At 56.4% G+C, this 12347-nt stretch overlaps 1 protein-coding gene across 8 annotated transcripts in view; it reads right to left on the bottom strand.

Annotated features, from left to right (window-relative positions):
• Positions 1 to 12347, bottom strand: part of LRIG1 (leucine rich repeats and immunoglobulin like domains 1) — a 121404-nt gene that overhangs the window by 18808 nt on the left and 90249 nt on the right. For 7 of the 8 annotated variants that reach the window (XM_060161386.1, XM_060161384.1, XM_060161385.1 and 4 more), the window contains 4 exons: positions 10650 to 10793; positions 8157 to 8237; positions 2832 to 2903; positions 1991 to 2062 (listed from right to left, as the gene is read on the bottom strand). In XM_060161386.1, the coding sequence (XP_060017369.1) occupies positions 1991 to 2062; positions 2832 to 2903; positions 8157 to 8237; positions 10650 to 10793 (369 nt within the window). Of the gene's footprint in view, positions 1 to 1990; positions 2063 to 2831; positions 2904 to 8156; positions 8238 to 8963; positions 9188 to 10649; positions 10794 to 12347 lie in introns of those variants that run through there. The other variant, XM_060161391.1, reaches the window with a different exon arrangement.

Below are 12347 nucleotides of genomic sequence, written 5' to 3'. Positions count from 1 at the left end.
ATGAAACCCTCCTCACACCGAGGGGTCCAGACCTTAGAAGACGGCAGGTGCTCAGGGTGGACAGAAGGCTGTCCTAAAGAATGAGTTAGGATTAACGGGATGGAGGGAGAGAAATGGAGGGACCCGGTGGGACACCGACCTCCCCTCCACACGCACACATCACCTCCGAGACCAAGCGTAGGCCAGACGGGGGATCGCTGGTGACCCCAAGGCTCTGCAGCTTCCCGCAGCCAAAGGCACGGCCATTCCGGGCCCCCGCCTGCAGCCATCCCGGCACTCCGCTGGCTTATATCGCACATTTTCATGATTCCAACACCAAATGTGTTTCTAATCATCGCTTGTGGAAATTTACCCAGAGGATGACTAAGTGCACAGCACAACCTGCCTTGATCCAATGGGGGAAGAAAATGACCAAGTGGGATTAACCGTTTCTCCCATCAGAGGACTGGGCCCACGGCCAGCCCCAGCTGGGTACATGCAGCGATTGATGGGAAGCCTAGGCAGGGGGCCAAGGCTGAGCCTCCAGAACCACACAGATGCACTTGCGGGGGAGGGGCTCCAAGCACCTGGAAGGGCCCAGTTAGTCCCAACTAGAAAACTGTCTCAGGAAACCTGAGTCTCTAGGAGGCCCAAAGGAAAATCTTCTCTCCCTGTCCTGCTCTCTTTCCCTCTCTTCCCTTTAACTGGATCTGTTTTACTTCCAACATGTTATTTGGAAAGTTTCAAAGACAGAAATGCTGGAGGGAAATGCACCGTGAACACTCACAGACTCACCACTTTGTAAAATCTGAATGTTCTGTGATACCTGCTTTATCACATATCTATCCAAGTGTCCATCCTTCCACGAACTCCCGTTCTAAGATCAGGACCCTTACGAGAAAGGGCACCAACTTGACAGACTTGAATCTCGCAGGACACTGAACGTCGTGAGGCCAGGGCCCGTCCACCTCGCCTCCCCTCACTCACCCCAGGGAACGCCACCGGGGCCTCTTCCTGCTTCGGTTTCCAACTATGGGGACTGCACCCCCCTGCTGCCCCATTCCTCCCCTCCCCGCTGCCACCGAGGGTCCACCAGGATTGGCCGCAGGGACGAGGATGAGCTCAGGGTGCAAAGACGGCCATTGGCATGCCCGATTTTCTCAGCACTTGTAGGAACCCAAAGCTGCACCTTTAGGGAACTAGACATTATGGCTCAAACTCAATGGCTGCAGAATCGGACTCACGTACAGGAAGAAGAAAGGAAACCTGGGTGTTGCTACCTGAATACTTAGATGAGCTCCTCTGCCAGAGACTAGGACACAGGCAAGCTCTTCTAACCCTTGTCGCCCATGGGGCCCACACGGCAAGTCTGCAGCGGCAGCATCACGGCCCACAAACACCACGGGGGCCCTGGGAACACACGTGGGCTGGGCGTCTCCTCGCTATCCCACGGTACGTGTCACCATCCCACGGAGAGCTCTGCCCTGCTCACAGCCCACCCAGATCTTTTAAGAAGCCCCTCTCAATACAAGCCCTTCATTGTAGGCACCCCTAAAAGATGAAGCACTTGTCCCTGACGTAATGAAAGGGAGGATTATCCATTTACAGAAGAGAGTTTGTTCCACATCACCCAGAGCAGCGGTCAGTCGACGACGGCCTGCAGGCCCACTGCCTGCTTTTGTAAATAAGAATTTACTGGCACACGGCCACACCTATTCGCTGATGTCTTGTTTATGGCTGGTTTCTTGCTACAAGAGTCAAGCTGTCATGGCAGAGGCCCTGTGGCCCAAAAAGTTGAAAATATTTACTGTGGCCCTACAAGCAAAAGCATACTGACCCCTGATCCACAAGAAGCCCCCAGAGGGCATTTTTCAAAAAGACAATTGAACTTACAGACAACGATAAACGATCACAACTATTATATAAAATAGAGCATAATCCAGTGAAGGCACTTCTTACTCGGAAATCCTCTACTCACGCCAACTGGGGCCACAGAATCCCCGGTACTTACAGCTCTTTAAGATTCTTCATCTTCACAAAGGCATCAAACTGGACAGACCTGATTGCATTCTCTCCAAGGTTCCTGAAAAAGAACATTCTCTACTGAGGCAAAGAAACTCCAGGCGCCCTTCAAGTCAGCCACGTGTTTGAGCCACGACGCTCAGGGATTTTTCCTGACAGCCCAGGCTTCGCCAGCGAACCAGAGGCACGAGCCAGACACCCGTGTCCTATCCTAAGGCCACGGTAAGCGGCTATTATTTCACCTACATTGACACGTGCAGTAACTCTGGAACGAGCCAGCCTTAAGGGCGGCATCAAAGCTAAGCCAAGGCCCGCTCAGCAAGTCAACAGGCAAAACTTTCCCAACAGAATTGTGGCCGCACTTGATTCAAAGACAAAATACCCTAAGAATCAAGTACTAGAGGCATCCGCCTCGGTTGGTGACACACGGACGTCTCAGGGCTGGCTCCGTCCTCTTCCTCCCAGGCTCTCAGAGGCGAACACACCAGGAGGAACCTCCCAGTTAAACTCAGCGTGTACTCGGCACTGCTGCGCTGCTTTAGCAGTATAAAGGGTCCTGGTGGAAGTGGAAGGGAGCCCAGGGCCTGAGCAGGCCCAGGCAATGGGGAGGCCAGGCAGGAGGACGGCATTTATCTGAACACCGAGCGGCCATATGTTCTGTAACCGTTTCTGGCATAGGCAAAACGAAGGCCAAAGTTGAAGCTGACTTAGAAGGAAGCAGCTGGTGTTTCCAAATAGCCTGTCTCAGTTTACAAAGATGCTTTTAAATTGCTCACAGACTTCCCCGGCAGCCACGTTTGGCAGGCCTGTGGGTCAGGGAAGGTACTCACAGGTGCTCCAGACCTTCCAGCCCCGAGAACGCTCTCTTAGCCACGGACTTGATCTTGTTTCCCGACAGAGTTCTGCAGTTTCCAAACATCCAGAAACAGAGGTGGGGTGGGAGCGGGAGGGAGAGCAACAAGGGAGGGTGGGGAGAAAGAGAACACACAATTAGGGTGGTGCTATCTGATAAGCCTGTCCAGGGAGAGGCAGGTGGAAATCTGACCTGTGCCGAGATTATGCATCTGAGGTATGTGGGCCCTCCCCCTTCTGAAATGAGATACTTTTATCTTTATTAGAATTTAACAGTGATGACAGGTAGGAATTGCATGCGCTGTCTCGCCAAAAAGGCCCCTTGCAGTGTTAAGTGGAAATCACCTTGTCCAGCCTGGGCTCTCTCTCTCTCTCTAAGGACCACCCTGGGGGGAGTGTAGCCATAGTCCCACAGGGGAGAGAGAACTCACCACTGCTCCAGCGAGAGAAAGCAGTCAGGAGGAAAACTCTTGGAACTAAAAACTACCACCCACTTCTGAAAGCTGCCTTCTGGGGATAAAGGTCCCCAGAGGAGGCAAGAGGAGGACAGGACAGTGGGTATCTATGGAGACGGCCCCCCAGCTCCGGGGCACACGCTGGCAGCCAGGATGCGGCCACAGTGCGCTGCACCCCTGCCTGCGAGAAGGCCCCTCGGCTCTTCAGCAAGAGCCCGGGTTTTAAATGATGCCAACGGCCCGAGGTTATTAAATCCTAGATAGACAGGTCCTCAACGGTCAGCCCCCCAGGCTATCTAATGCCTGTACCTGGACCACCTACCCATGAGAAGGGGGGTCTCGCTTCCAGAGAATTCCAATCACAGTCTCATAAGTGACTGTCAGGAGTTTTCTCAGAAACCCAAATCTGCCCCTGCAGTACACATGGAAGAAACGGATGCCTCTTCCATGGGCTGTCATCCAAAGGGAAGTCTGTGTTGGAACTGGGGTAGGGGTGGCACCTAGAGGGGCTGGACGTTGGGAGTGAAAAGCGTCAAGGTTCCAGTTTCCCTCCTCGTTATCAGATGCTCTGATGAGAGCCCACCAAGGAGCTCCCTCTAACTGCTGCTGGTACAGGGAGTCCTGCCAGCGAACACCTGCGGTAGTGCTGACGAGTACGGGGCTCTCTGACGATGGTGTCCACCGGGACTCTCCAAAGGGTAGGCTGAGAAGGACATGGGCTGCTGGGAACCAGCTCCTGGGAGGTCTCAGCACCGCAGGTGTGGGACAGGGACTCCTAGGCACCGAGGGCAGGTGGTCAGGAGAAAGCCTTAGAGAAAGGCAGGCCGGCTCAGCCCCTCACCAGGAGGGGGAATTCCTTGCCTAGAGCCCACCGAGGACCAGGGGAAAGATCTCGACTAAAGACCAGATCTATCTTCAGACCTTCGTTAAGACGGGACCCACAAGGGAAAACAGCAAGCACACAGCCCTCCCTGAGAAGAGGGAAGAAAAGAAATGCGAGCCTTGAAGAAAACCAAAGACGGCAGGGCAGCCTGGCACTGCCTGCCACACGGGCCCCGGGCTCCCACCCAAGTGCCAAAGGCTCCTGGGGCCCGGCAGGCAAGGACCAGGAGATGGGATCACACACACAGAGGACCCAGCCCTCGCCAGGGGACTCGGGAGGCAGCCGGACCACAGGGCTGCCGCACCCCAAGTGCGTCAAGGAGGGGTGCCCTCCCAGTTCCTCTGCTGATGCAGCCCCCCCCGGCAACTCTGGGCTCGGCCCTCAGACAAAGCAGCTCTGTGCCCTGCCTCCGGAGGGTAAAGGAGCACAACGGCCAGAGAGCCCTTTGCCTTCTCCTTCTCTGGGAGGCAGTCTGCATGGATGTGAGAACAACCTCACCCAGAAAGCGCTTCCACAACTGCACCACAGAGCAAGTCCAGCCAGCACCAGCCCGCAGGGCACCAAAGCCTGGCGCTGCTGAGAGCACTGCCAACCTCTCACTCACTCAGATGCCCCAGGCCGAGCCACTGCGGGCTCCAGGTCCTAGTGAACGGTATTGAACTGTTTAGTGAAATCGTCCGTAAACGAGATCTAGGAAAAAAAGCTGTGCTTTATATCATCCATTAAATATTAGTCACGCTGGCCTCTCCTACCACGAGGGCAGGCTGTTACTCCTAATGGCGACAATACCAATAAAACAAACTCTCAGATGCTCGATTATCCAGGAGCTCATCTCCTGTTGGTGGATTACAGTAAGTCCTCACATTCCCCAGCAGGCGTCCGTGGGTGGGGGCCGGGGCTCGGCTAGAGACTGTGGTTCCAGTGACAGGCCGCTGTGTGCGCACGGGAGAGCTGGGGCTGTGGGCCAGGCGTGTCCCCGTGCCTCTGTGCCACGTGCCCGTGGGCAGCGGAGACGTGGCGCACCTGATCGATGGCTCCCCGGAAGGCAGAGCCGGCCCCACGTCCCCTGCGCCAGCGACCTGGAGCAGACGGCGACCCTGGGGATCACCTATCACACCCTCTCCCCCAACCCCCGCCAACCCAGCCAAGGGTCTCCCGGCTCTTGCCGCCTTCACCCCAGGAAGGCTGAAGGGCAGCGGCTGCCGCTGTGTCACTCGGCCCCCTGCCCCCGGGAATGCCCTGGAGAGAGCTGGAACCACGGGGCGGCACCTGCCTCCTCCTCGTCCGCAAGTGACCGAACCCTCCCCTCTGCGGCTGCCCTGTGCTCCAGAAACCCTGCCTCCCCTCCTCACTGGGCTACGAGCTCAGCAGGCCCCCAGCAGGTGTTCCAAAAGCATTCTGGAAGGAGGGGCGTCGGGTGCGTGAGTGTAATGAACGCCCTGCCAGGAAGCTCCGGACTGAGGAACCCTCCCAAATGGCTGTGTTCAGCAGCTGGAAAAATGAAGGGCAGGGCAGGCTTCGCAGACGGAAGCCTTTTATGGCTCCGCTGCTCACTTGTTCCTTTCCTGGAAGACGTTTTAGTTTCGGGCTGCCCTCGGGCGCGGCGGGGAGAACCCCGGGTCCTCAACTAAGAGAGTGCAGGCCAGCCAGCGTGTCCACCTTCCCTTCTGAGGGAGGTCTCTGACCTCCGCCCCTCAGCTGCTTCCACCGCCGAGCCCACCAGCGGCTCTAGAGGGACAGCCCCCCTCCTGGCTGATGTGAGCCCCCCCATTTGTAATGGGTCCGACAGACTCACCACCAGGCCGCTTAAACAGGGCCTCTCGGTGGCACGGCCATGCCGCGGAGCGTCCACGCATTGCTCTGGGGAGACCAAAGCAGCACGGGTTCCTCCCCGCTTCATTCAACAAACGCTGACTCAACACCGTTAGCTGTTAGGAAGGCGGCTCCAGGCTGCACACAGGCTGGTGTATGCGGAACCAGAAGCCCGGCGTCCCCAAGGGCCAGGCACACCTCACGAGGCAGGAAGAGCCTCCACGGCCCGCTCACAGTGCTTTCTAACCGGAGCTGTGCGCCCGGATCACAGGAAAGCACGGGCCTTCCTTTTCCCCCCTTAATGTGGAAGATTTCACACACCCGCATAGGCAGACAGGAGGGTGTCGTGAGCCCCATGTGCCCGCCACACAGCTACGACCATCACCTGATGGTGCCAATCCTGTTCCGTCTCTGCCCACTCCTCACTCCCAACCTGGGCTGGACCACTGGGAATATCTATCACATAGTTTTCTTTTTTTATCCAAGAAGAGGATTCTTTTTTTTTGTCTTTTGCAACATAACCACAACACCATGGCACCTAAGTAAATGAATGCATATATTTAATCATATTAAGGAACCACTGTCACTGTCCCGATTTCCCCCAGTTGTGTGCATCTCTCCGGTTTTTTTGGAAAAGGATACAAGAGCCTCCAGGCCCAAGATCCTGATCAGTGGGGCTGGGTGGGAGGAGACTGGACACTGCATTTTACAGTGTCACCGTGAACCCACTGCTTCCAAACACCCACGTCAAGCGGCCAGTGCAAGCAAGGGTTACGGGCACTCGTGCAGCCTTCTTGGGACTTTACACAGGACTGTTACCCTAGTCCAGTGGGTCAAACGCTGGACTGTTACCCTAGTCCAGTAGGAGAACATGCTGGGGAACAGACAGCAGGCGATTAGGAAGGCGGCTCTAGGCTACGGACAGCGAACGGCTTTTGCAGAACCGGAAGCCCTAGTGCCCTCAAGGGTCACCGCCCCCAGCTGGCAGGGAAGAGCCTCCTGGAAGCCGTGAAGCCCAAGAACCGGCTCCAGGTTCCACCGCAGGGACAGGCCCCGCAGAGAAGGCTTGTGTTGAATGGCTGCGCAGGCGCCCAGCACCCCGGCTCCACCATCCCCGCAGCTGCATCCCGAGCTTGAGGCTCCTCTGGTCAATGACAGGCCTCTGTCCCACCCCGTCGTGCTGTCCTGGCTCTTCCCAAACCTGCTGGGTAAAGGGCCCAGGAGGTGGGGGAGAAAGGAGCATTTTTTTAGGGGAGAGAAAGAAGGCCGACAGGCATTTGTGACCCACTATCAGAACGCAGGAGCCTCAAGAAGACAACGAATCCTCAGACAGCCAAAACGGCTGACGCGTACAACTCCCAGACTAGCAAACGCGTGAAAAACCCCACTTTTCAAAACAAATTAGAAACGTTAACTCTGCAGAAAGCCCCTGCCACCACGGGCTTTCCCGGAGCCTCGCCCTCCGCTGCTGCTTTCAAAATATTTACTTTATCCTCGTGCTCTGCTCGGCTCGCCGTCACCACAGCAGGCTGGGGGAGACGGAGTGGGGCCGTCCTCTGTCTTGTCCTCCTCCAACCCCTCCCCCACAGCAGCTAGTGAACAGTGATAACAGCTCCCACCCCCATGCCCCCCCCCCACACGCCTCGCAAATTCTAGGAACATAGAAAAACAAATCCCAAACACCAGAAACCTTGAATAAAAAACAGCTACTGTACGGTAATGATTGTTTCCGTTTACGATTATGATTGACAAAAAGACTGCCCGAAGACTCAAAACCATCAAGAGTCACTTGGCTTTAGACGTTTAGAATTTCTAGAAATTCAGTAAGAGGGCAAGACTCCTTTGAGCAAAGAACAACAAAAAAGTTGGCTGTTTTCACATCAGTCAAGAATTGAACGGGAGAAAAGACCCAACAGGCCTCCAAACACCAGCTCTCTAGCCCCAAAGAAACCAACACCCAGGGCAGTGATGAGGTGGTGGGTCAGGGAGAAGGTGGGATGCCTTCTGCCCCCCTATTCAGACTTTCCTTCCCAAACAAAAGAAGATAAATGTGCCAACGCTCCCAGGGGCGGGCGCAGAACACAGGGTGTAGGGGCCCGTGGAGCCGTCTCCATGCACCAGCCCCACGGATCTTCCGACGCCCAGATACTCACAGCTTGCTGAGGCTGTCAAGCCCTGTGAAAGCACCACTGGTGTCCTCGATTGTCCCCGAAATCTCGTTGTGGTCCAGGTCCCTGGGGAGGAGACAGACAGAAAGCTCACCATTCAGTCTGTGGCAGGAAGAGAGACTCACACCCATTCTGCCACCTTGAAGAAGCTCAAAACATCTCGGTGTGTTCTAGGTGCCCAAACGGAACATCCAGTTAAGATTAGAGGCGTGGGCTTCCCTGGTGGCACAGTGGTTAAGAATCCACCTGCCTATACAGGGGACACGGGTTTGAGCCCTGGTCCGGGAAGATCCCACATGCCGCGAAGCAACTAAGCCCGTGCGCCGCAACTAGTGAGCCTGTGCTCTAGAGCCCGCAAGCCAAAACTACTGAGACTACGTGCCACAACTACTGAAGCCCGCGCGCCTAGAGCTCGTGCTCTGCAACGAAAGAAGCCACCGCAATGAGAAGACTGCGCACCGCCACGAAGAGTAGCCCCCGCTCGCCGCAACTAGAAAAAGTCCACGTGCAGCAACGAAGACCCAACACAGCCAAAAATAAATAAATAATTAATTAAAAAAAAAAGATTAGGGGCATGACCACTCAGCCACCCTGCCGTGAGAACTGGCTTTCTCAGCCTCGCAACACAGCTGACGTAGGCCTTGGACTGGCAGCTCCCCAGCTGCATGTGCTGCTCCCCAGTGGGCACATGCCAGGCCCCAGGGGAAAGCCTGCTTTGGATTCTGCCCCCAAAGAGCGGACTTCTGTCCACTGCTCTGAGAATGAGTCCGAAAAGTTCCCTAAGGTTCCCACCTGCTTTCACCCCAGCCAGGGTCCCTTTCCTGGACTTGACCGAGAAACTGCAGAAGGCACATGGATGAAAGGACAGGGAAGAAAGAGGCCCCAGCACAGGGCCCTCTCTAGTGGGTTTGGCGCCCAGACCCCGTCTCCCCCCAGGGCCTGCACAGGTGCTGACTCTCAGCCAGGGACGACATCTGGGTGCTGAGTCAGACTGGTGACCCAATTGCCAAGACCAGAGGACCAGGCCAACTTTTCGGCCCAGTCTCCGCCAACAACGCAAATCACAAGGCCAATGACTCAGCTTCCTCCCCCAGCTTCCAAGGGCAGGTCACCCCAGCGGGCAACACACCCCACCTGGCGACCAGGCCCCCATGCTGCCCTGGGCTGGCCCGCTCCAACTTTCCACGAGCTCCGCCACACCTTCCCCTCCTGAGCCTCAGGAGACGCGGGCCAGGACCAGAAAGGATGCTGCTCTCGGCTCCCGTGAGCGCCCGCGGGGAGGGGAGCTCAGACCTTGGAGAGAAATGCTCATTCTGACCTTTACTTTACAAGCGGAAGCTCAGAGCTGAGATCCTGAGGCTGGAAGGGCCTCGTCCTTTCATCAGGTTCCTGCCATTATCTTGGTCCTGAAACACCCGGGACCCGGGGCTGCTGCTCTGTGTCTCCCTGCTCTGAGCCCCAGCTGCCAAAGGTTTTTTCTCACTTCTCCGGCCTCCTGAGTCTGAACGTCCCGGCCTTGTCATTCACCACTGCCATGGCTCCGAGGCTGACCTCGGCTTGAGCAGCCTGGCGTCGGGCTCTTTCTCACTCCTCCACGACGGCCTGGCAGGAAGCCTCTGCCGCCTCTGCTAAGCGCAAGTGCAAAGGCCTTCCTCCCCGGCACGCCGGAATAGGCCGCTCTTTCTGCAGGGGGCATAGCTGGGAGGGAGGCCTCAGACCCCACGGCCACTGCCTGTTGAAATCCAGATGCCGCTCCCACCGTCCCCAACCCCCGCTTTATGGCTGCTTGTTCTGTTGCCTGGAAGTTCTCGAAAGCCCAGAAAAGCCCAGAAAATTTGAAGTCCCAGAAAAGCACCCTGCAGCAACTCCTGGCAACTCCCTCCACCTCACGGGGAACTTCGAGGGAAATGACATGATCATCTCCATTGTGTTAAATGACCCTAAAAAGGCTCCGGGAGAGACACGGGATTCCCTCATCACCTCTTCTGGAAACGGGCGTCCTGGATGCAGGCTATATGCTGAAGAAGTTGAGACGCTAGCCCAAGACACGAGCCTCAGGATTGCCCTGGCTCAGATAGAAATACTCAGGACTGAAACATGGAAGTTGCAGCGGGAAGGCTCAGGATGGGACAGACGGCCCCAAGGCTGCTGATCTGGGGGCGGCAGCGCGCAGCCTGGGGAACCTTTCCCACTGCCGGACCCCACGTCCCGCCAAGCGCACTGCAGGAACCAGTGCGTGGTGATGACAGTTTTCTTTGAGTCGTCATCACTCTAGGCACCACCCCGGGGGGAATGAGGGACACTTTTCTGCTCAACCAGCTCTTTTTCGATTTATTACATGAAACTTTGAGAGTCTGGCACACATCACAGGCCAGCTTTGGATCTAACTGTGACTCAAGACCAATGAGAAGGGAATGCAGTGAAGCAGCTGGTGTGCTCTATTCTGCTCTCCCACCAACCCAACGGGGAAGGACGTACAAGACGCGCAGGCTTTTGAGTCCCCGGAAGGCGCCTTCCGCGATGTGACTGATGGAGTTGTGGCCGAGGCGTAGGATGCTCAAGCTACTCAGGTCAGCCAGGCTCTCCTCATCCAGCCGGGTCAGATTATTGAAGGACAGGATCCTGAGGGAGGGGAGGGGAAAGCAAACATCGCAATCAGGTTGCACGGCACTGCCCTCCCCCTCTTCTCCCGAACGTACAGCCATGGTCGGGCCAGTCACCTAGGTCCCAGTGGGAAGGGATACGCCCACGAGGATCCGAGGGCAAAATGGTCTCACAGCTAGAAACCCACCAGGGCTTGATACCCATACATTTTGACTCCTGGAAGGAGGGCTGTAAACTGGGAGCACTACACAGCACAGGGCCATACAACAAAGAACCACAAGGCTCCAACCCCTGCATGCACCTGGTGTCCATGGCTGGTCCTGATTCAGGCCATGACAGATCTCTCATGGCTGTGGCCTGAGACTCTGGACAGGACGCCAGCGGGTTCTCATAGTGAGCAAGGGAGCCGGACAGCCTCCCAGCATTGGCCAGCAGAGGGCACCACCAGCCACTGCCTGGAACAAGCCTTCCTTACTGAACCGCAGGCCTCACCTGGGCAGCACCCGGGGGACCAGAGTCTCCCATCCGGGCTACCTTGCCCTCACCCAAGCCAGCCTCTTAGCATGATCCCCCTACCGTAAGTAAGGAACACACCCCCAATCACACACCTTCCCTGAGCATCAGAATCAATCTTTCTTTCCTCCCAGCACAGTCCCTGCGTCTCTGACATAGCCCTGGGTTGGTTACTTAGCATATTAGTCATCTATCCTCAAAAAATGGAATCTCTGGGCTGGGGCAGGAGGAAGGATAATAAATTCGGAGAAGATTAGCAAGTTTTTAAAGGTAGCAGGGAGTGACAGTTTTTCTCTCCTGGAAAAATAAGTCATGGTGCCTGTCAGTTGCAGAGACCTGGCAGGAGATCAAAATTACATCCTCACCTGCAATTAAAGAATTTAGTTTAAAGGAGGGGCGGGACACACACGTGGAAAGCAACTCTGAATCTGGCTCCAAGGTTACCTGGGTGTCGGGCAAAATGCTAGGCTGGTCGGGGGACACTCCCGTGACCTTCTCTGCCCCTTTGGAAGGGCACAGAAAGCAGCCGGAGGGGGCACAGGGAGTGTGCCCCTCACCGCTGCCTCAGCAGCAGGGCGCACACACCCTCTGCGATTCAGAGCCTGTGCAAGTACGGGGCCCCCGGGGGCTGAGAAGACCTCTCCCGCTTCCCTGTGGCTCCTAGGCCTGGACAGCGGAGAACCATGGGTCCTGGGAGTTCCCTAGCGGGGTCAGGGCCTGAGGGAAGAGTCTTTCAGAAGCCATCCCATTCCACGTGAGAATACCGTGCAGGTGCACTGCCTGGAAGGGTCAGGAAGCTAAACCCAAAGGGTTAACGCGCTCGCTCTCTCTCTCTCTCTCTCTCTCTCTCTCTCTCTCTCTCTCTCTCTCTCTCTCTCTCTCTCTCTCTCTCTCTCTCTCTCCTCTCTCCCTCTCTCCCTCTCTCCCTCTCCCTCCCTCCAAGGAAAGCCAGCCACAGGAAAGAGGTGGGACTATTGATTTCTGCATTAGGTAATGATGGACTCACTGAAATATAAACTCCAGGTCAGAGTGGGGTGGGTGGGGAAGGGAGTGGGGGAA

This window comes from Lagenorhynchus albirostris, chromosome 10 (assembly GCF_949774975.1).
Source record: "Lagenorhynchus albirostris chromosome 10, mLagAlb1.1, whole genome shotgun sequence".
NCBI classification, from domain to species: domain Eukaryota; kingdom Metazoa; phylum Chordata; class Mammalia; order Artiodactyla; family Delphinidae; genus Lagenorhynchus; species Lagenorhynchus albirostris.
This window is presented reverse-complemented; position numbering and strand designations above follow the sequence as displayed.